The 20,546-nt window shown below is 41.7% G+C and overlaps 1 protein-coding gene across 7 annotated transcripts in view; it reads right to left on the reverse strand.

Annotated features, from left to right (window-relative positions):
• dnah9 (dynein, axonemal, heavy chain 9) overlaps positions 1-20,546 on the reverse strand; it is a 177,882-nt gene that overhangs the window by 145,982 nt on the left and 11,354 nt on the right. For 5 of the 7 annotated variants that reach the window (XM_061705527.1, XM_061705523.1, XM_061705526.1 and 2 more), the window contains exons 10-19: positions 19,983-20,097; positions 16,200-16,268; positions 9,088-9,214; positions 8,829-8,975; positions 7,947-8,055; positions 5,916-6,157; positions 5,361-5,496; positions 1,745-1,941; positions 1,408-1,670; positions 47-208 (exon numbers count right to left, since the gene is read on the reverse strand). The exons of 1 other annotated variant lie outside the window; for it this stretch is intronic. In XM_061705527.1, coding sequence (XP_061561511.1) covers positions 47-208; positions 1,408-1,670; positions 1,745-1,941; positions 5,361-5,496; positions 5,916-6,157; positions 7,947-8,055; positions 8,829-8,975; positions 9,088-9,214; positions 16,200-16,268; positions 19,983-20,097 — 1,567 coding nt within the window. The remainder of the gene's footprint in view (positions 1-46; positions 209-1,407; positions 1,671-1,744; positions 1,942-5,360; positions 5,497-5,915; positions 6,158-7,946; positions 8,056-8,828; positions 8,976-9,087; positions 9,215-16,199; positions 16,269-19,982; positions 20,098-20,546) is intronic. One more of the 7 variants, XM_061705525.1, reaches the window with a different exon arrangement.

A 20,546-nucleotide genomic window follows, 5' to 3' on the forward strand; every position in this document is an offset into this window, starting at 1 on the left:
AAATGTATTATTGTTGAATTGTACTGTATATTAAATTGTATTCCACCTGTTAGTTACATGGTCAATAAGGTGCTGTTTGAACATGAAACTCCATTTCTTGATGATGTTAAGCAGGGCAATCTTCATGCTGCGGCCATTTACACGCATCCAACCATGGAATACACGTACTGGCTCCAGACTCTGCACTTCCTCATAGATCTTTTCAAACCTAAATTAAGGTAAAAATGGAAAAGGATTAAATCTGTACATATGGTTTGCCTTTTCAGGGCTTTAAGGTAACACTTTTAATGTTACTGCTACTTGCGACTTCATTCATCTATTTGCAGGGTTTCTTTTAATATATATTCCGTTATTCGCTGAAAATATAACCTATTTGTTGTTTTTGTGCTCTTTCTGAAATGCTCGAAGATACCAAAAGATGGAACCAAAGCCCTGTCTAATGGAAAAGTATTACTATTTTTATATTGGGAGCATTTTTTTCTGAATCAAATCATTTGTAACCCATTTACTTTTAACGGTATTGTAAGATGAATTTTAAATTATATGAAACTGTTTTGCGGTATGTTTACGGTTGGAATTATTAATATAAGCAGTATTTTTGGGTGGGCGGGTATTCACCACAAGGCTTGCCCCTCACCTGCCACCCATCAGGTGTGTATATTAAAACAGATATTTAATAACCTCGTTAATCTTTTGTTAATTCTTATGTCAGAAATGTGTCTATGAGCAAACCGCATTGAACACCCCCCCCCCCCCCCCCCCAACCCCCCACCACACTGTTACGTACAGTGGTACTAATTCACATAAAAATTGCCCCCCAAACTGAGTTTCTCCGCCCATGACTTGGCGGCTAGGCTGAACGAAGATCAGAGACACTTTCAATCAACTACACTACACTGTCTTAAACACTACATCAAAGCCAGAAGTAGGAAGCTTCACTGAGTTATATTGCATGCACAGATTAGCTTTAGTTTACAGCATTACCCATCCATCCATCGATTTTCTGAGCCGCTTATCCTCACAAGGGTCGCGGGAGTGCTGGAGCCTATCCCAGCTATCATCGGGCAGGAGGCGGGATACACCCTGAACTGGTTGCCAGCCAATCGCAGGGCACACATAAACAAACAACCATTCACACTCACATTCACACCTACGGGCAATTTAGAGTCTTCAATTAACCTACCATGCATGTTTTTTGGGATGTGGGAGGAAACCGGAGTGCCCGGAGAAAACCCACGCAGGCGCGGGGAGAACATGCAAACTCCACACAGGCGGGGATTGAACCTCGGTCCTCAGAACTGTGAGGCAGGCGCTCTAACCAGGCGACCACCGTGCCACTTACAGCATTAGCTTCTGATAATTGCCACATACTTGAAGTAAACCCCTCCCCGAAAAAAAAGCACTCACCCATCCACCTGCTGTTTAAAGTTTTCTAATGTTGGTGGAATCTCTGGGATACAATCTTCCGCTTCAACCGCCATCTCCTGGCTGGTAAGAACGTGGCCATATCGGAGGAACTGGCGCAGGAACTCCTTCCTGTCATTTACATAAAGGTAGCTAAAGCGTTCCAATGAATTGCGGAACACGCAGCAATTCGCCATGACACTCTGCACACGATCCATGAGGAGATGACGTATATCTGCCAAATCGGCCATGTCTTCCATTTCAGCCTGCGAGAGGGTCAGAAACAGTTAGAAAATATGGAAGATGAAAAACACCAACAAAATTTAAGAGACTTCAATACCTGGTAGTGGAGGAACGAACTGTGCTGGGAGACACGTGGCACCAATGAACAGACTCTGAACACATCATTGATGAGATTCTCAACCACATCAAACAGATTTTCTCTTTCTCCCAATTCCAAAGATGGGATGAACACCATATCAGGAACTTTGAGATCCAGTTTGGCCTCAAAGAGGGGCACTGTAACTTCTTTTTCATCTGAACCACAATAGAAGGAATGGAATGCTTAGGTATACAAAATAAGAGACACATTTCTATTGTACATTTTCACAATGCAGAAGATAATGGTTGCTGAGACTATTTTTAGTATTCCTATTTATGAAGAAAAAAGGCATAAGAATGGAAGTTTTATTACTGTTAATAAATTCAAAGTTAAGAAGCCTTGGTCCCACTAATTTGGAAGACATATTTCCAAATTTGCAGATGAATGACTTCATAAATTATCAATGAGATGAAGCAATTAAGCCCTACACTGGATAAGGAGACGGTTTGACTAGTCTTTTACCCATAGAAGAGTTGTTTTGCCAAAGCTAGAATAGTAGTTTGTTCCTGTTCGAAATAGCAGGGAATAGCATAAGATTATTGTCAAGTATTATGTTTAAGGTTACTATAAAAATGTATATACAGTCATGAAATTAATGAATCAATGGAAATGATGACGTTTTAAGAAATGTGTATTTCGGCTTAGATGTTTTGAATTTGGATTGCAAATTGATTTAGAGTGAAATAGAATGTTAACACGTTGTAAAGCTCTTGCATGGAATTTATTTAAATAAATGATAAAGATTAAACATTCATATGCATATTATGGTTTCCTATGTAGACAAGTTATTGTAGGCAGATTTGAGGTACAAAAGTAGTTTCTCAGCATTTCCAAGGTGGATCTACCCATGTCATAATAAATCACTGACACAATTAAAGGTCAGTTTATTCAATTCAGAAATATTCTAAAGTCACTGCAAGCATATTTAATCCTCACTTTTTGCTGACAATGCTGTCATATTGTTATGTGATTCATTTTACGGCATTCTCGAACTTAACTTGAAATGAACCGTCGCCCAAAATTCTAAAAATGCCCAACAATGTCGCTGACTTGGGTCATGTTTGACTACAGTTTCAGCACAATACATGTAAGCTGAGAGGAGAAGCAGGAAATGATTAGAGGGGAATGATAGGAAGGACACAGCAAGCGAGTACAAATCTATTCCATGCCTGCAGCAAATATAACACCCAAGTGACACATAAAATCCCCAAAAAATATGTCTTAATAGAAGCTGTCCAAAGTAGTGATAAGTTTCGGCTAGTCGATTATAGTGTGTAGTAAAGATAGACATTTTAATTTTACATTTTGGTTTGAGGAAGGACAACATGCTTGGCACAGTTGGTTGGTATTGTTACCTCACAATAAGAAAGTAGCATTTTCTCCCCGTGCTTGTGTGAGTTTTCTCCTAAGTTAATTGAAGATTCCAAACTGTTCATAGGTGTCAATGGTTGTCTACCTCCATGTGTAAGCCCTGTGATTTTCTTGTGATTGTAGAAATTATACAATGGTGGGTTTGGTGTTTGGTGGCTACACTGGGCCAATGTCGGGGTTTGGTATTTTTTCAGCCATAATTGTTCTGTGTATGGTGTCACTGTTACAGTCTGTGCCTTCGTCCTGCATGTAAAAACTAGACTACAAGAATTATGCATATTTGGCTGACCGCTAGAATGGTTAGACATGTATGGTATTCCACTACTCCTCTCGCCACAAGACCTCAAATCAAGTTTATGAAGTCTTCAAGGGTCTTTTTATACTTGCTGTGTCTTTTGATTTGATTGCTTAGAGCATGACCCTCATTTTATTTTACTCTAGAGTTACTGACTTTCAACAACTTTCAAGAAAGTCAACAGAAGATTTTAGCTTGGGAATAGCACATCTGCCTCACACTGAAATGGTGTAGGTTCAAATCTTGTTTTTTTGTGTGGCGTTTGCATCTTCTCCCAGTAGTGGTGTGCTTTTTCTCTGGGTATTTCTTCCCACATTCCCCTAAAACACATCTGTTGGTAAAATACAGACTCTAAAACATCGGTGTGAATGTATGCGTTAAGCTTGTCTGTCTCAATTTGCTCTGTGATTGTCCTGGGTGTACCCTGCCTCTCGCCCAAGTCAGTTGGGATAGGCTCAACCCATGGCCCTGAACAGAATAACTGGTCGAACAGAAAATGGATGGAACGATAGCTCTCTTAACATCTCAAGCAATAAGTAATTTTCCAGAACCTCACCATTGTGGTATACTGTTTCCATTCCTGCTAGACATGTGCACAGAATTTTTGGGGGGACAGGTGCTATAATCCCATAAAAGGGCAACCATCAAAAATATTATTCATACAATTAAGAAAATACAGTAGTACTGTATGTATTTAACGTATGTATTTATTTATGTTACCACAATCAACACAGTCAATAGTACAACTATTAAAAAAGTCAACACACCCCTGTTCAAATGACAGATTTTTTGGAAGGAAAAGGAGGGGGGCTAGGGGCAAGGCAGGAATATATGTATAATTCTCCAAAGGAATCAAATAAATGCTCATCAGTTTTCAAAACACTGGTTAAAATTGATGACAGAGAGGGTAACTTTTGTTTTAAAGGTTTGCAGCAAAAAGATCACTTTGTTGGGTCATGGCAAAAGGGGAAGTGCTTGAGCACCACCTAGTGGCTATGTGTGCATGTGACTGTTTCCTGCAAACAGAAATGTAAACATTTGGACATGGACAGCAGTCAATTTCTAAACTAATATACCCCATAGAGAAAATAAGGGAAAACGCTGGTAATTTTCCCTTTCCCAGGACTAAAAAGGAACTGATATTCTGTTAAGTTTTAAGAGTCAAGTGTCTAAGCTGTGGTAAAATCAGTATATTTGAGGTTATGACCGGTGTGATGAGCAACTGTTACCTAAAGCTGGAAATACGTTGTAATAATGAAGCCTGTTTCAAGCCAGATTCGGAGCTGGCTGATTCACTTATAATTCTGGGCCAATGTCCAATATCATTAGACATTGACATTCCTGCATTGTAGTGGGGGGAAGCTGTTGGCAACTCCAGCTCGGTCGTATAACCCTCGGATGACTAAGGTGTGTAAGAAATTTGGTCGTCCGCTACAGTGATCTTGCACACAGATATGACGAGATTTAAACTCTGCGTAGTTGAAACGGTATGTACAAATCAGGTTGGGACTTCTTGTATATCTTTATGAGCTTGTCTTTTTGGCACAGATTAAGGTACGCATTTTAAGGGAAGCATGCTTTGTTATTTTGAGCATTTGCATGCAAGTCCTCATTTGGAAAAAACAGCATCTTCTCCCTCAGTTTCTTTTCACAGTTGGCAATAGTTTAAAATGCACAGCTTCAAGCTGAGCATACAGCCTGTGCAGTGAAACTACGGCTCTGAGTTGCTCTCTAATATAAGCGCTTCAATCGATAGCTTTGACTTTCTGTTTTATGGGATTCAGCCATTTAGTGTGAATTGTTTTCCAAGACAACCTTTTCAATAATCGTAGAATGTTTGCCCAGCTTTTAAGTATGATCATGTACTTTTTTCAGGCATGTACTATGGATTTTTTGGGAACAGGTTACCTGTGTTATCCAGGAAAAATTTGAGCGAACACTCTATGCAGTTATAGAATCCATCGATGACCATGTCGTCAATGTATTCCACATATGCTTTCCACTCATCTGAGGATGGTTCTGACATAAAAAGCTCAAGATTGCTCTGAGGGCAGGACATTGGAAAATATAGCACCAAGAAAATGAATAATGTTGACTAAGTTGTTAACCACTTCAGTACAGTGGACCCACGCTATTCGCAGGGGATAGGGACTGGGCTGAGCCGCAAATAGCGAAAATCCGTCAATAATTGACGGTCATTATAATTGCACTGAACATAAAAAAAATAAATAAAATAAAATACATTCTTGAATAAGGGTGAATAAACCGCCAATAATATTTTTTGGGCTTGGTTCCTCCCCCCCAAAAAAGAAAAAACAAAAAGAAAAAAGAGGAAAAATGGAAATAAAAATGGGAAAAAATAAAAAAAATTTTAATAAGAAAATGAAAAAAATCTGCAAGTGCTGAACCGCGAGTATGTGGGGGTCCACTGTGTTTCAAACAGAAAGAAAATTGTTTAATTACCTTCATGAGGAAATGAATCTTATCTCCGGATGATCGTATCATACAATAAAAACGATCCAACCTTTCGACGCGATCATCCAGACTCAGCAAAGTGTCTTTTTTCCCTTCCTTCCTGTCAAACAATGGACTTGCCCAGGACTTGATACAGTTCTGGATCTCATCCACGTTGTCTTTGGTCTTCTGGAGTCTGCTCTCCAAGTCACAGATACAATCCCGCAACTCTTGAATATACTGCCAAATGCCTAGAAATAGGAAGGAAGTTAGTTAGAGTTTCAGTAAATGTGATTGTTGACGATTTGAATTTCCAGAGTAATAGTGTAGAATGTCTTAAAGGTCACTGGCATCCATGGATGCACCAAAGAAAAATGTCATACTATAACTGCAGCAGACTTTCTGCTAATCACAGTACGGACATGTCTTTTCAAGTTTTCAAGACATTTGTGGCTGTGCAGATTACAAACTACAAGGTTTTACCCATGGTAGCCTCAAAGAGAATAACCTGGATGCTATATTACAGCAGCAGTTTTGTAATACGTGGATCAAAGAAGAAGAATCAATGTTTTTTACCCTGAGCAAGAGACTGACTGCTCCTTTCAGCTAGCGGTATTTTATTTATTTTACTGTACTACTTTGATTGGATTGACCCGTATTGTCTGTGATTTGTTCGTCCATTACCCTTTCAATTTTGTTATGTTTAGTTCCTGACTTATCATTGTGAACTTCATATCATTCTGGTTTTGGATCTGAAAATCAAGGAGTGCAAAAACACAAACATGTCTGCCAGGACATTGCCTATTTTCTGCCATTAAAATGAGAAAGATGGGGCCAAGAATAACTAAAGGTGTATTTTTTCCATAGTCATTTCGCAGCGCTTATTATTCTACAGCAGGGGTATTAAAAACATTTTTTAAAAGGTCCAGATCGAGAAAATGTCTTGAAGCCAAGGTCCGGAGATCATCTAGTGTTTATTTCTTGTGATATATTTTTAAGTAGCCTGCTTAGTCGTGTACATCTGCTTGTAATCAATACTTCAGTCAAATCCCAAAATCTTTTGGCATTTACTATTGTCAAGTAACACAGAACTAAACAAATATGTTTGACTGCTGATATGTACAGTTTTGCTCATACGTTTCCATACAGAAATATTGTTGTTGTTGTTTCTTTTAAATATCACTGGTGACTGAACAATGACCATCATTTTCTTTATGGTTATGTTTTGTTTAATTGATTGTGCTATTCTGAAATGCCTGACAGTTTAATTTGAATCCCATTAAAAATAAAATTTAATGTGTTTCGCCTGGTCTTTCGTGCTTTCTTTAAAGAATTGTCCACATTGTACAAATTCTGCAAAGGGTAATCAAACACCAGCACAACTGTGTGTTCACTCATTTACTAAATAAAAACAGGGCTTCGCATTTCAAAATAAGAACATGTAAATAAAAATATAAAGTTATACGTGTTCAAATAAAGTGCTTAACGTCAGAAAAACAAAGGATTTTTTCTGTTTGGCATCGTAATTAACGAAACAGTGAAGTCTCAAACAATTTTAGATATTTTAATTGAACAAATCTTTACAACTGAGTCATTTCAGAGGTTTTGTTTATTCAAAACCTTTATGTTTTGTTTCACAATGGCATTTCTGTGTCTATAACTCACTTCCACACTGAGTTTCTTTCTCTCTTTCCTGCTACGTTTCTCCTCGTCTCGGGCTGGGCCGCACGCAGTCAGTGATTACCACCTAAGATCTGATTTGATTGGCTGAAGGGGTGGCTGAATGGCGTTTGACTGGTTGGTACGGTTCGTCGCTACCGTAAAGCCTGTAATGCTGTGCCACTTAAAATAGAAGCTCCCTGTTGGTTTTTAATCATAAGCTTTCTTTTTTTGGGTATGGTGTGGGTCCGTATGGGACTGCTTTTCTGGGTCCAGATCCAGACCGCGGTCCGTCAGTTAGTGACCACTGTTCTACAGTATGTTTACTCCATTAGTTGTTGATGTGCACTCATGCATGCCTATAAGAAAGAGCATCCACACCTTGACTGTTCCAGCTCAGGCTCTCTTCGGCCTTTCTTAGCTGGGTGTCAATATCCTTGAGCTCTTTCTGGAGTAGCGGCCTTTCCACGGCGAGAACAGACTGAATCACCTAAAATTTGTGGTCGAGGGCAGACAATAAAAATACAGTATGTGATTTCAAACTGTAGTACATATAATAAAATACCCAAAAAAATTTTAAAAAACACTAAAAAGTCCAACAGAGGGCGAAAGGGACATGAAGAAAAAAATATATACAGTACTTCTGCATGCACGCTCTTGGTTTTCTTTTCTTTTTCGTCTGCACACAGACTTTGTTGAAGCAGTTTCTTTCTGCTAGATAAGAGCTGGTGAAATTAATACATAGACACAATCACACAGAGTACTGCGAAGCAAAGCCTTGACAAGCTTCAGAAAAAACAAGTGAATAATAACGAAACTTGGCTGCATGCGCCTAAGTCCACCAGCGAGAGCTCAACGGATGCCAACATCGACACTTTCCAGGGGTTCCTAGTAGCATACTCATTTGCACATTTCACTTGCTTGGGGGCCATACTGAGGGCGACGATACTTGAAATATGTGACGAATGGAGCGAATGATGTTTATGCTGTGTGAGAGAAAGCACAAGTGAGCCTTCCATGCGTTTGCCAAGAAGCACAGTTTTGCTCGTAAACGATTTGTTAGTGATCCAAGATTCCAAGAACCTTAATTACTTGTCAATTGTTTTCCTTGCATCCCAAAGCAAAACCCAGAACCTCTCAACTCAGACAATGACGTGCTAACCACTAGTCCACCGTCCTGCCTTCCCAATACATTGTGGCAAAAAAATGTGTTCTTGATGTGAGTCCCTTCATGTCAAATCTTTAATCAGAATGTATAATAACCTTGTTGTATCGTCCTGCAGCAAGTTCCAGGCTGGCCACCAACTGCCCCAATTGACATCTGGTTGTATAAATCTGCACTGCAGTTTCGGGAATCACTTCAGTCTGTCTGGCCTCCAGGTACTTGACTTCCCTCAACACGGATGCAAGCTAGGGAGGAGAGGCATATTTTAAAGACTACTAAGGCAACTGTTCCACCGTATACAGTAGTATAATGTACATAATGATTCATGTAATGAATGAATGTAATGAACATAAAAACCTGTGTGTGGAAGTTGACTGAAATCAGATGAGAGGATATGTCTCTGCAGATTAAGGGCAGACTGAGGTAGTGATGACAGCTGCTGTCAACAGTCTTTGTCCATGTCTCATATAGGTTGGCACAGTATCTGAAATAGCAGACATAGGGAATGTATACAGTAGGCACAAATAAACTGCTATTATCACAACAACAACGTACCAGAGGGGTTTAACATTGTTTCACATTCCTATTAAAATAGCCACAAAAGTGCAAATGGGCTGGGAGAGAGCACGAAATGGAGATCCTTTTTGATGGGGCAGCCGGAGGTTATATGAGGATAAACACTGATTTATCTGGAAGACGGTGGGGAACAGAGAATATGTCAGGCCTCTGTATGGCTATTTCAATCTGTAAATAGCAACTATTATGATGAGTACTTCAGCGCACACTGTGTGCCCCTTATTGGATTTCTGCCGTGAGCTTCATTTCCTGATAGTGGCATTGCAGACGCTGAGGCAATCCAGTGTATTAGTAATGGTTATAAATCATGCAGCGTTTTGTCATTGGGGAGTAATGAGTAAGGATGCCCATCCCAATCATGACTGGAATGTTTATAATGATGATGGCAGCAGTAATGATTATAATATAACAGGAAATCTTAATGGGAGTTAAATAGGATGAGTATAGATCTTCACTTCATTTCTCCGCAAAGTGAAAAAGAAATTTTATTTAAAAAAATTATACTTTAATTTAAAAAGACTGGTCCAGTTTAAAATGTTTTTTTTTTTTTCTAAAGCTAAAACATGAACATGTACAAACCCCAACTGGAATGAAGTTGGGATGTTGTGTAAAACATAAATAAAAACAGAATGCAATGATTTGCAAATCCTTTTTCAACCTATTTTCAACTGAATACAGTACAAAGACAAGATATTTAATGTTCAAACTATGAATGTTATTGTTTTTTTGTTTTTTTTTGCAAACATTCTCTCACTTTGAAATTCAGGGTTCTCACACATTTGAGATTTCAAAATTACATACTTTTTCCAGACGCTAATTTCCAGCGGGTGCGACAAACCGGTCATTTGCAAGCTATCCACCAAAATTGCTTCATGTGGAAAAATGTAAATGGAGTAGGAGAAATGCAACTAATCTTAAAGGGCATCATGGATAAATAATGTTTAGCCAGTAACTTGTCTGTGTCTATACAAAATCTAAACTGGTTAAAACCAACCAAGCGGGTGACTCGCTGTGGCGACCCCTAATGGGACAAGCCAAAAGCCAAAACAACAACAAGAAATAGAAATATCAACCATCTATACAGCCTATCGCAAGTTGTGGAACCCTTACGGTGTAGGAAATCATTATTTGATCCATTACTGATTAAATTTACCCACTGACAAAGACATGAATGGTCCATAATTCTAATGGTGGGTTTGTTTTAATATTGAGAGACAGAATATCTAAAAGAAAATTCTGAAAATCATATTTTCAAAAGATAAACACTGCATTCCATTGAGGGAAATACGTTTTTTATCCCCCTACCAACCAGCTCTCCTATCTCTGGGGTTGAGGTCCTTGCTCAAGAAGGCACATATACAGGCTCATATGAAGTTTGCCAATGAACACCTGGATGAATCAGAGAATGATTGGGAGAAGGTAATGTGGTCAGATGACACCAAAATTGAGCTGTTCTGAATCAATTCGACTCGCTGTGTTTGGAGGAAGATAAATTCTCCAAGAACGACATCCCCACTGTCAAGCATGAAGGTGGGAGCATTATGCTTTGTCTGCAAAGGGGACAGGTCAACTTCACTGCATCAATGGAAATATGGATGGAGTCTTGCACTGTCAAATCCTGGGCGAAAAGCTCCTTCTCTCAGCCAGGACACGTAAAATGGTTCCTAGATAGGGCTTCCAGCACAATGTTGACCCAAAGCACACAGCCAAGGAAAAGAAAGAGTGACAAAAGAATAATCTCCTGGAGTGGCCTCGCCAGTCTCCAGATTTAAATCCCATTATAAAATCTGTGGAAGGAGTTGAAGTTTTGAATTGCCAAAGGACACCCTGGGAACCTTGAGGATTTACAGAGGATCTGCAAAGAGGAGTGGTCCAAAATTCCTCCTGAGATGTATGCAAACCTCGTGTTTAACTACAAGAAATGTCTGACCTGTATACTGGCCAACAAGGGGTTCTCCACCAAGTACCAAGTAATGTTTTGATCAGGGGTAAAATACTTATTTCACTCAATGAATTGAAAAATAATATTAATATTTTGTTTTATGTCATTTTTCTAGGTTTTCTTTTTGATATTCTGCCTCTCCCTGTAAAATAAACCTACCATTTAATTTCTAGACCATTCATGTCTTTGTCAGTGGATACATTTATAAAATCAGTGAGGGATCAAATAATTATTTCCTCCACTGTATCAATCTGCCTTGGCATGTTTTCTACTTATGCTGCTATCTTGCTTTTAGGTTAGCATACGAAGAAGCATGTTAGAATTGTTCTTATTCTCATTAGAAACAATGGCCAACGACAGGGCAACTACGTAAAGTCTTCATCAATACAGTTTTCTATCTTGCTGGGATGATGAGGATGCTACAATTTGTTAACATGATGTGTTAAGCATTATAAGAATTTCCATTTTGTTGAGGCCAACATCAAACTAGTTCTATAGGGCAATCACAATAACTAAATCACAGGGTTACAGATTTGATTTTAAATGCCAGCAATTTTTCCCCCAAGTTTTATTATTATGATATAATTTTATTCTCACAGTGTGGCCCAAATACACCTTGGGACATTACAGTTAGCCTGGCCAAATATCAATATTGAAATTATATCTAAAAAAAGGATACTAATATTTCTCGACTCTGTCTGGTATTTGTTGTTTTTATAAGTAATATCTGGAAAAAAAATATGTGCATTGAAAATCTCAGGCCCCTCATCAAACTAGCTTTGCAATGCCCAGTTGCACAATAGACCACATTTATTGGCCGTTTAATTTAAATCTCCAATTTCTGAGTGCAAAATTTGCATTCAAAAGTGAATCCCGAGAGTGAAACATGCAAAGTTCTGTTGTGATACATTCCAAAAATGGGCATTTCATCTAACAATGCAACATTCCAAAAATGGGCATTTCATCTAACAATGCAATGTGTCACATTGTAGAGATGTAGCGATTACAGTAAAGTCGCAGACATAAGGTCATCTCTGAACAAAACCAGCTGAAATGTTAGTGCAATGACTAAACCTCGAGACATTTCAAGCTTTAAGTGGCGAACGTAAAGGTGAATTGTATTTGAGAGACGGCAATAAAGGAACAGAAGACCTCTTTCGTTCCCTTATTGGCTCCTTCATAATTCCAAGCAGCAATGGTCCCCCTCAATGAGATGATTTATCTTGCAAGTTTTGATGTTAAATGTGATCTAAAAGGCGATTTCTCACTTGGCATCAGTGAGTGGCGACAGGGCAAGTGAGATTATTAGACTCCTGTGAGATCATCTACAGAGCAGTGCCACAGTAATGAGAACATCAATCATGCCGGGAGCTGCATGTCTACATTGCATTCCACGTGGGCTGCTTCATAAACTAACTAAATCACGTATACTTAGCAGATGGGGCTGTTATCTGATATCTCGAAAGCAGGAGTCTGGCTGACCCAACCCTCGTGACACCGAGGGATACGAAAGTGTAACGAGTCTTGTGGAGCGTTACTTGTTTGACTTCCTAAACTTCCTAAATAACTATAATTTGTATATAATTACAGTGTATAATCTGTGTAATTTAAATAACATATAAACAACACTTTACTGTCATATATTCATATGTATGTTTGGGTTATATTCTTAACCCAAACATACACTAATTAGAATAGTAAATTTACGCTTTTAGATAAGACAGAGAGGACAAGCAGTTAATGTGTGCGTGCGTGACATGGTAGTTTTTTGACGCGTCTTCAGGTGATTTGTTGCTGTGTGTCAATAGCTACATTTTTAATAATGTGGTTATCTATTGTACTATTGGAACTTTAGAAAAAAAACAACCAAACAAGGAAACAAAACTCCACTCCCTTCCCTGTGCCCACATGCGCAAAGCGTGTTGAAGTCATCCTCATTCCAGCTTCATTTACGTTTGCCAGTTCGTTTTGTCAGTTCTTGACTAATTTTATTGAAGGGGCCTAGGCTTGGGGCAGGGTTTTTGTCAGACTAGGCACAGTTTACCCGTTTCAAGCTGACACAAAACCAAGAAATGCCTCAATGGTAGAGAATACATTTTGTTTGCTCAAATGGTACATATTCCTTTCCATTGCTTTTTGTCAAAAGTTAAATGAAGAGAATAAAGGATATTACAACCTATTTCTGCACCGCAAAGAAGAATAACAATGAGGCAGACATTGAGACAGAGCCAGATGATGGTGTTGAGAGAGCGGAAGAGAAGTTTAGATTGCCAGAGAGAGAGAGCCAGAGGACTTGGTAGAAACTGGTTTTTAGAGAGGGGTCACAGAGCAGGAAATAAAGACAGATGGCAATCATGAGAGTGAGCAGGCTGAGAGTGACATACAAGAAGAGTGTGAGACACAGATAAAGAATATACAGATACGATATGTGCATCCACAAGCACAACATCATCAGGTTTGTGATGTTGATTTTTTTCTGCTTAATGTATGCATGTTACTTTTTATTTTGATGGCATTAAAGGGGAAGTTTTCAGTCTTAACCTCATTAATCTGTGTCCCCCCCACAAGTCTCTGACCAAAGCCGACCGATATGGATTTTTTTTAGGCTGATGCCGATCCCAGTATTTGGCAGAAAAAAAATCCAATAACCGATTAATCAGACGATTAATTAAAAAAATATATAATGATTAAAATTACTTATTTTTTGGTCCCTTAATATGTACAACAACAAATACATGAATTATAGGCAGAACATTTGACTGATACTTAAGTCCTTTAGTATTTGTTTAACTTTACAACAGAGAGGAATTTCCAAGTACAAAACATGTAAACAAAGTATTAACTGATGAATTTATCTTTAGGTTTATGCCATAACTATAAGTATCGTAATTTATCGTGTATAATGCGCATTTTTCCCCAAAAAAATTGTCAAGTCAATAGTACGCATTATACATAGGTATAGGGGCAAATGGAAAAAACTTTCACATTTTATAAATGTATGACGCCATCTAGTAGTTATGAAAAAGCTGTACACTTCCATCCATCCATCCATTTTCTTTACCGCTTATCCTCACTAGGGTCGCGGGCTGCCGGAGCCTATGCCAGTCATCTTTGGGCGGGAGGCGGGGTACACCATGAACTAGTCGCAGGCCAATCGCAGGGCACATGGAAACAAACAACCATTCGCACTCACATTCACACCTTTGGGCAATTTAGAGTCTCCAATCAACCAACCACGCATGTTTTTGTGATGTGGGAGGAAACCGGAGTGCCCGGAGAAAACCCACCCAGGCACGGGGAGACCATGCAAACTGGGATTTGAACCTCGGTCCCCATAACTGTGAGGCAGATGTGCTAACCAGTCTTCCACCGTGCCGAGCTGTACATTTTCACTCCAAAATGCCACCAACGCCTATAGGTTATAAGAAAGGTGTACACTTTCATTCAAATATGCCACCTAGTGGTTATAAAAAAGGTGTAGCCTACACTTTCATTCCAATAAGACAGTATATATACAGTTACATAAGTTTACATACCCTGGCAGAATGTGTGAATTTTTTTACTTTATTTTTTTAAATATGACTGATGACTGAACAACAACCTTCATTAATTTCTTTATGGTTATGTTTTGTTTAATGATAATGCTTTTCTGAAATGCATGACCGTTTAATTTGAATCCCAATAAAATAAAATAAAATGTGTTTCGCTTGGTCCTTCGTTTTCTTTAAATAATTTTACCCATCTTACAAATTCTGCCTGGGTAATCAAACATATGAGCACAACTGTGTTTTTTTTAATTTAAATATAACTAGGGCTGTGAATTTCAAAATAACAGCAAGTAAATTTTAAATAGTATTACGTGTTCAAATAAAATGCTTAACTTCAGAATAATTATTTTTAAAAAGTAACAAAATACAGATAATATTTCATGTTTTGATCATATGGGAACAAGCAAAATCATGCATTGTAAAAATGCATTATACTTGTACATAGGTAGAATGTTTTTCCAGAATTGTTTTTCCAGAATTTTGAAGTCAACTTTGGTGGTGCGTATTATACATGGGTGCGCATTATACACAAGAAATTACAGTAGTATAGAAGCAAAATAATGGGTGAAGTTACTGGCTAAACATTATATATCCATGATCCCCTTTAACATTAATCAAATTTCTTCAACTCCATTCTTTATTTATTTTTATTTTTTTATTTTTTTATTTTGCCATGAAGTGATGACCTCAAAATAAAAATCAGAGACACCTTTCTCAGATAGACTGTTGTCCAGCTCCACTTATCACACTCACGAGCTTCTGCAGCAATAATGTAACGTGGTTATCCTCCATTGTTGTAGAAAATGTGGGGAGTTCGCACACATACACGTGATAACTGGCCAACCAAGTCATTGGTCATTGTCTCAGGAAAGATGCTTATTGGATTGGAAAGAGTTAGGGCTCCATTTAGTGGACAAATTACACAAGGACAGTGACTCCAACACTAAACAGAATTTACTGTTTCACGAGAAAGTAAGAATATATCACCATTTAATCACCAAAACTCTGGCTGATTATGATTATTTTTCACAGCTTTGCTGATTTGTGGCATACCACTCACCCTTCTGTTTATTTCTGTTGTGATAGATGAGGCGGATATCATATTACATGGCAGGACGAATGTTCGCCTTAAATAAACAATGCATCCACGTCAGGTGAGTGTGAGTTCTTGCACGAAAGTCATCGCCAGGCAAGTTAGTGACCCAGCCAAGTTAGTGACCTGGCAACATGTAGGAGACTCTGTTCGAGACTTTCCTCATCTTAACAATACTGTAAATCCATACCTTCATTGTCAATTCTGTTCAATCTTATTATAATAATGTTGTAATTTTTTTTAGGCCTATATTATGTACATAGGTGCATGATGACATGTCATGCAATAAAAGCAGATAAGATGCTCCAACCTATCAACAAGTTGCATCAGCTCCTCATACTTCTGGATGACCCAAACTCCTTGTGCAGACTCCAGGCACCTGGCTCAGAGAATATGTTTTTCACAGGATTAGATTCTGGAAAGGTTTTTAAAGCTTCTTCAGAAAATTTAGGCAACATGGATATTGCAATATGTAATACAGAGATGCATCCATCCATCCATTTTCTGAGCCACTTTTCCTCACGAGGGTCGCGGGCATGCTGGAGCCTATCCCAGCTATCATCGGGCAGGAGGCAGGTGACACCCTGAACTGGTTGCCAGCCAATCGCAGGGCATATACAAACAAATAACCATTTGCACTCACATTCACACCTACGGGCAATTTAGAGTTGTCAATTAACCTACCATGCATGTTTTTGGGATGTGGGAGGAAACCGGAGTGCCCGGAGAAAACCCACGCAGGCACAGGGAGAACATGCAAACTCCACACAGGCAGAGTCGGGGTCCTCAGAACTGTGAGGCAGACGCTCGAACCAGTCGCCCACCGTGCCGCCACAGAGATGCAAGTATTAGGAAAACAATGAAGGAAAATCCATCCATCCATCCATTTTCTCCCGCTTATCCGAGGTCGGGTCGCAGGGGCAGTAGCTTTAGCAGGGACGCCCAGACTTCCCTCTCCCCAGCCACTTCATCCAGCTCTTCCGGGGGGATCCCGAGGCGTTCCCAGGCCAGCTGAAGGACGTAGTCTCTCCAGCGTGTCCTGGGTCGTCCCCGTGGTCTCCTTCCGGTGGAACGTGCCCGGAACACCTCACCAGGGAGGCGTCTGGGAGGCATCCGAATCAGATGCCCCAGCCACCTCATCTGGCTCCTCTCGATGTGAAGGAGCAGCGGCTCTACTGTTGAGATCCTCCCGGATGACCGAGCTTCTCACCCTATCTCTAAGGGAGAGCCCGGACACCCTGCGCAGGAAACTCATTTCGGCCGCTTGTATCCGGGATCTCGTTCTTTCGGTCACGACCCACAGCTCATGACCATAGGTGAGGGTAGGAACGTACATCGACCGGTAAATCGAGAGCTTCACCTTTCGGCTTAGCTCCTTCTTTACCACAACGGATCGATACAAAGTCCGCACCACTGCAGACGCTGCGCCGAATCGCCTGTCGATCTCCCGTTCCATTCTTCCCTCACTCGTGAACAAGACCCCAAGATACTTGAACCCTTTTCCGACTGAGGACCATGGTCTCAGATTTGGAGGTGCTGATTCTCATCCCAGCCGCTTCACACTCGGCTTCAAACTGCTCCAGTGAGAGTTGGAGGTCACGGATTGATGAAGCCAACAGAAACACATCATCAGCAAAATGCAGAGATGCAATACTGAGACCACCAAACCGGACCCCCTCTACACCTCGGCTGCGCCTAGAAATTCTGTCCATAAAAGTTATGAACAGAATCGGTGACAAAGGGCAGCCTTGGCGGAGTCCAAACCTCACCGGAAACGAGTCCGACTTACTGCCGGATATGCGGACCAAACTCGTACAGGGACCGAACAGCCCGTATCAGGGGGTTTGGTACCCCATACTCCCAAAGCACCCCCCACAGGACCCCCCGAGGGACACGGTCGAACGCCTTCACCAAGTCCACAAAACACATGTAGACTGGTTGGGCGAACTCCCATGCACCCTCGATCCTGGCAGGCTCACCCATGGCAAACAGGTCCTAGGTGAGGGACCAGACAAAGCACGGCTCCAAAAACCTCTATGACGAGTACAAAAAATGGTTTCAGGTTTCCCTTGCCCGGACACGGGTCACCGGGGCCCCCCTCTGGAGCCAGGCCCGGAGGTGGGGCTCGAAGGCGAGCGCCTGGTGGCCGGGCCTGGACCCATGGGGCTCGGGCGGGCACAGCCCGAAAGGGTAACGTGGGTCCCCCTTCCCATGGGCTCACCACCTGTGGGAGGGGACATAGGGGTCGGGTGTAGTGCGAGCTGGGCGGTGGCCGAAGGCGGGGACCTTGGCGATCCTATCCCCGGCTACAGAAGTTGGCTCTAGGGATGTGGAATGTCACCTCTCTGGCAGGGAAGGAGCCCGAGCTGGTGTGTGTGATCGAGAAGTTCCGACTAGATATAGTCGGACTCGCCTTCACGCACAGCTTGGGCTCTGGTACCAGTCCTCTCAAGAGGGGTTGGACTTTCTTCCACTCTGGAGTTGCCCACGATGAGAGGCGCCGAACAGGTGTGGGTATACTCATTACACCCCGGCTCGGCGCCTGTATGTTGGGGTTCACCCCGGTGGACGAGAGGGTAGCCTCCCTCCACCTTCGGGTTGACCTGGAAGGGTGTGATTGGGAGGAACGCCCCCCCCGATCAGAACCCGAACGGTTTCTGTTATTGGACTTCTGTGCTCATCACGGATTGTCCATAACGAACACCATGTTCAAGCATAAGGGTGTCCACATGTGCATTTGGCACCAGGACACCCTAGGATGGAGTTCGATGGTCGACTTTGTGGTCGTGTCATCGGACTTGCGGCCGCATGTCTTGGACACTCAGGTAAAGAGAGGGGCGGAGCTGTCAACTGATCACCAGCTGGTGGTGAGTTGGCTCCAATGGTGGGGGAAGATGCCGGTCCGACGTGGCAGGCCCAAACGTATTGTGAGGGTCTGCTGGGAACATCTGGCGGAAACCTCCGACAGAACTTTGGTCATGTTCCGGGGGAGGCGGGGGACATCGAGTCTGAGTGGACCATGTTCCGCGCCTTCATTGCTGAGGCGGCTGACTGGAGCTGTGGCCGTAAAGTGGTTGGTGCCTGTCGTGGCGGAAATCCCAGAACCCGTTGGTGGACACCAACGGTGAGGGATGCCGTCAAGCTGAAGAAGGAGTCCTATCAGGCCTTTTTGGCCTGTGGGACTCCTGAGGTAGCTGATGGGTACCGGCTGGCCAAGCGGAATGCAGCTTTGGTGGTCGCTGAAACAAAAACTCGGGCACGGGAGGAGTTCGGTGAGACCATGGAGAAAGACTTCCGGACGGCTTCAAGGAAATTCTGGTCCACCATCCGGCGTCTCAAGAGGGGGAAGCAGTGCACCATCAACACTGTGTATAGTGGGGATGGGGCGCTGCTGACCTCGACTCGGGACGTTGTTAGCCGGTGGGGAGAATACTTCAAAGACCTCCTCAATTCCACCGACACACCTTCCCATGAGGGAGCAGAGTCTGGGTTCTCTGAGGCGGCTCTCCTATCTCTGGGGTTGAGGTCAACGAGGTGGTTAAAAAGCTCCTCGGTGGCAAGGCAGGGAGTGGATGAGATTCGCCCGGATTTCCGCAAGGCTCTGGATGTTGTAGGGCTGTCCTGGTTGACAAGCCTCTCCAACATCACGTGGACATCGGGGACAGTGCCTCTGGATTGGCAGACTGGGGTGGTGGTCCCCCTTTTTAAGAAGGGGGACCGGAGGGTGTGTTCCAACTAAAGGGGGATCACACTCCTCAGCCTCCCTGCTAAGGTCTATTCAGGGGTGCTGGAGAGGAGGGTCCGTCGGGAAGTTGAATCTCAGATTCAGGAGGAGCAGTGTGGTTTTCATCCTGGCCGTGGAACAGTGGACCAGCTCTACACCCTTGGCAGGGTCCTCGAGGGTGCATGGGAGTTCGCCCAACCAATTACGAAAAATATGGAGTTTAATAATACAATAAAAATAGACAATTTTAGAGTGCGTCCATGGGAAATGTTGTTTATTTATCCATGTTGGAAAAGACAGTCTGCATAACAATTTACGTTACAATATTTGTTAAATCTGTTGTCTGTGGAGACAAGAGAGGAGACTCACGGGTAGGAGAGGTGTCTGAATTTGGAGAAGGGCATCTGGATGCGCTGTTGCAGCTCCTGGGCCCATCTCAGCCCCCCAGCTACTGCTGGCATATTCTTATTCACTGGAGCAGAACCTTTGGTAAAATAGTTTTACTGTTATACGTACGCTTACCAGAAAGTCAGGGACTAAGCTCAATTATGCGTGCATTGTTTAATACGGGTATGCATTATTGATTACATTTTCATTACTGTGCACTGACTGACTGGAGACCAGATCAGGGTGTAGTCCGCCTTTCGCCCGAAGTCAGCTGGGATAGGTTCCAGCACCCCGCGACCCTAACCAGGATAAGCGGTGTTGAAAATGGATGGATGGATGGATTTTGATTACTTTTCTTTATTTTGAATGAATTGCATCAACGGGACCCTTTGATGTTTCCTCTAAAAAGTGTATCCTAAGCATAGATCATTATTTTGAAATTAACCACATATTTGTTCTTAACCAATAAACTGATTTAAAAAAACATGACGAAATCCATCCATCCATCCATTTTCTGAGCCGCTTCTCCTCACTAGGGTCGCGGGC

This window comes from Phycodurus eques, chromosome 19 (genome assembly GCF_024500275.1).
Source record: "Phycodurus eques isolate BA_2022a chromosome 19, UOR_Pequ_1.1, whole genome shotgun sequence".
NCBI classification, from domain to species: Eukaryota; Metazoa; Chordata; class Actinopteri; order Syngnathiformes; family Syngnathidae; genus Phycodurus; species Phycodurus eques.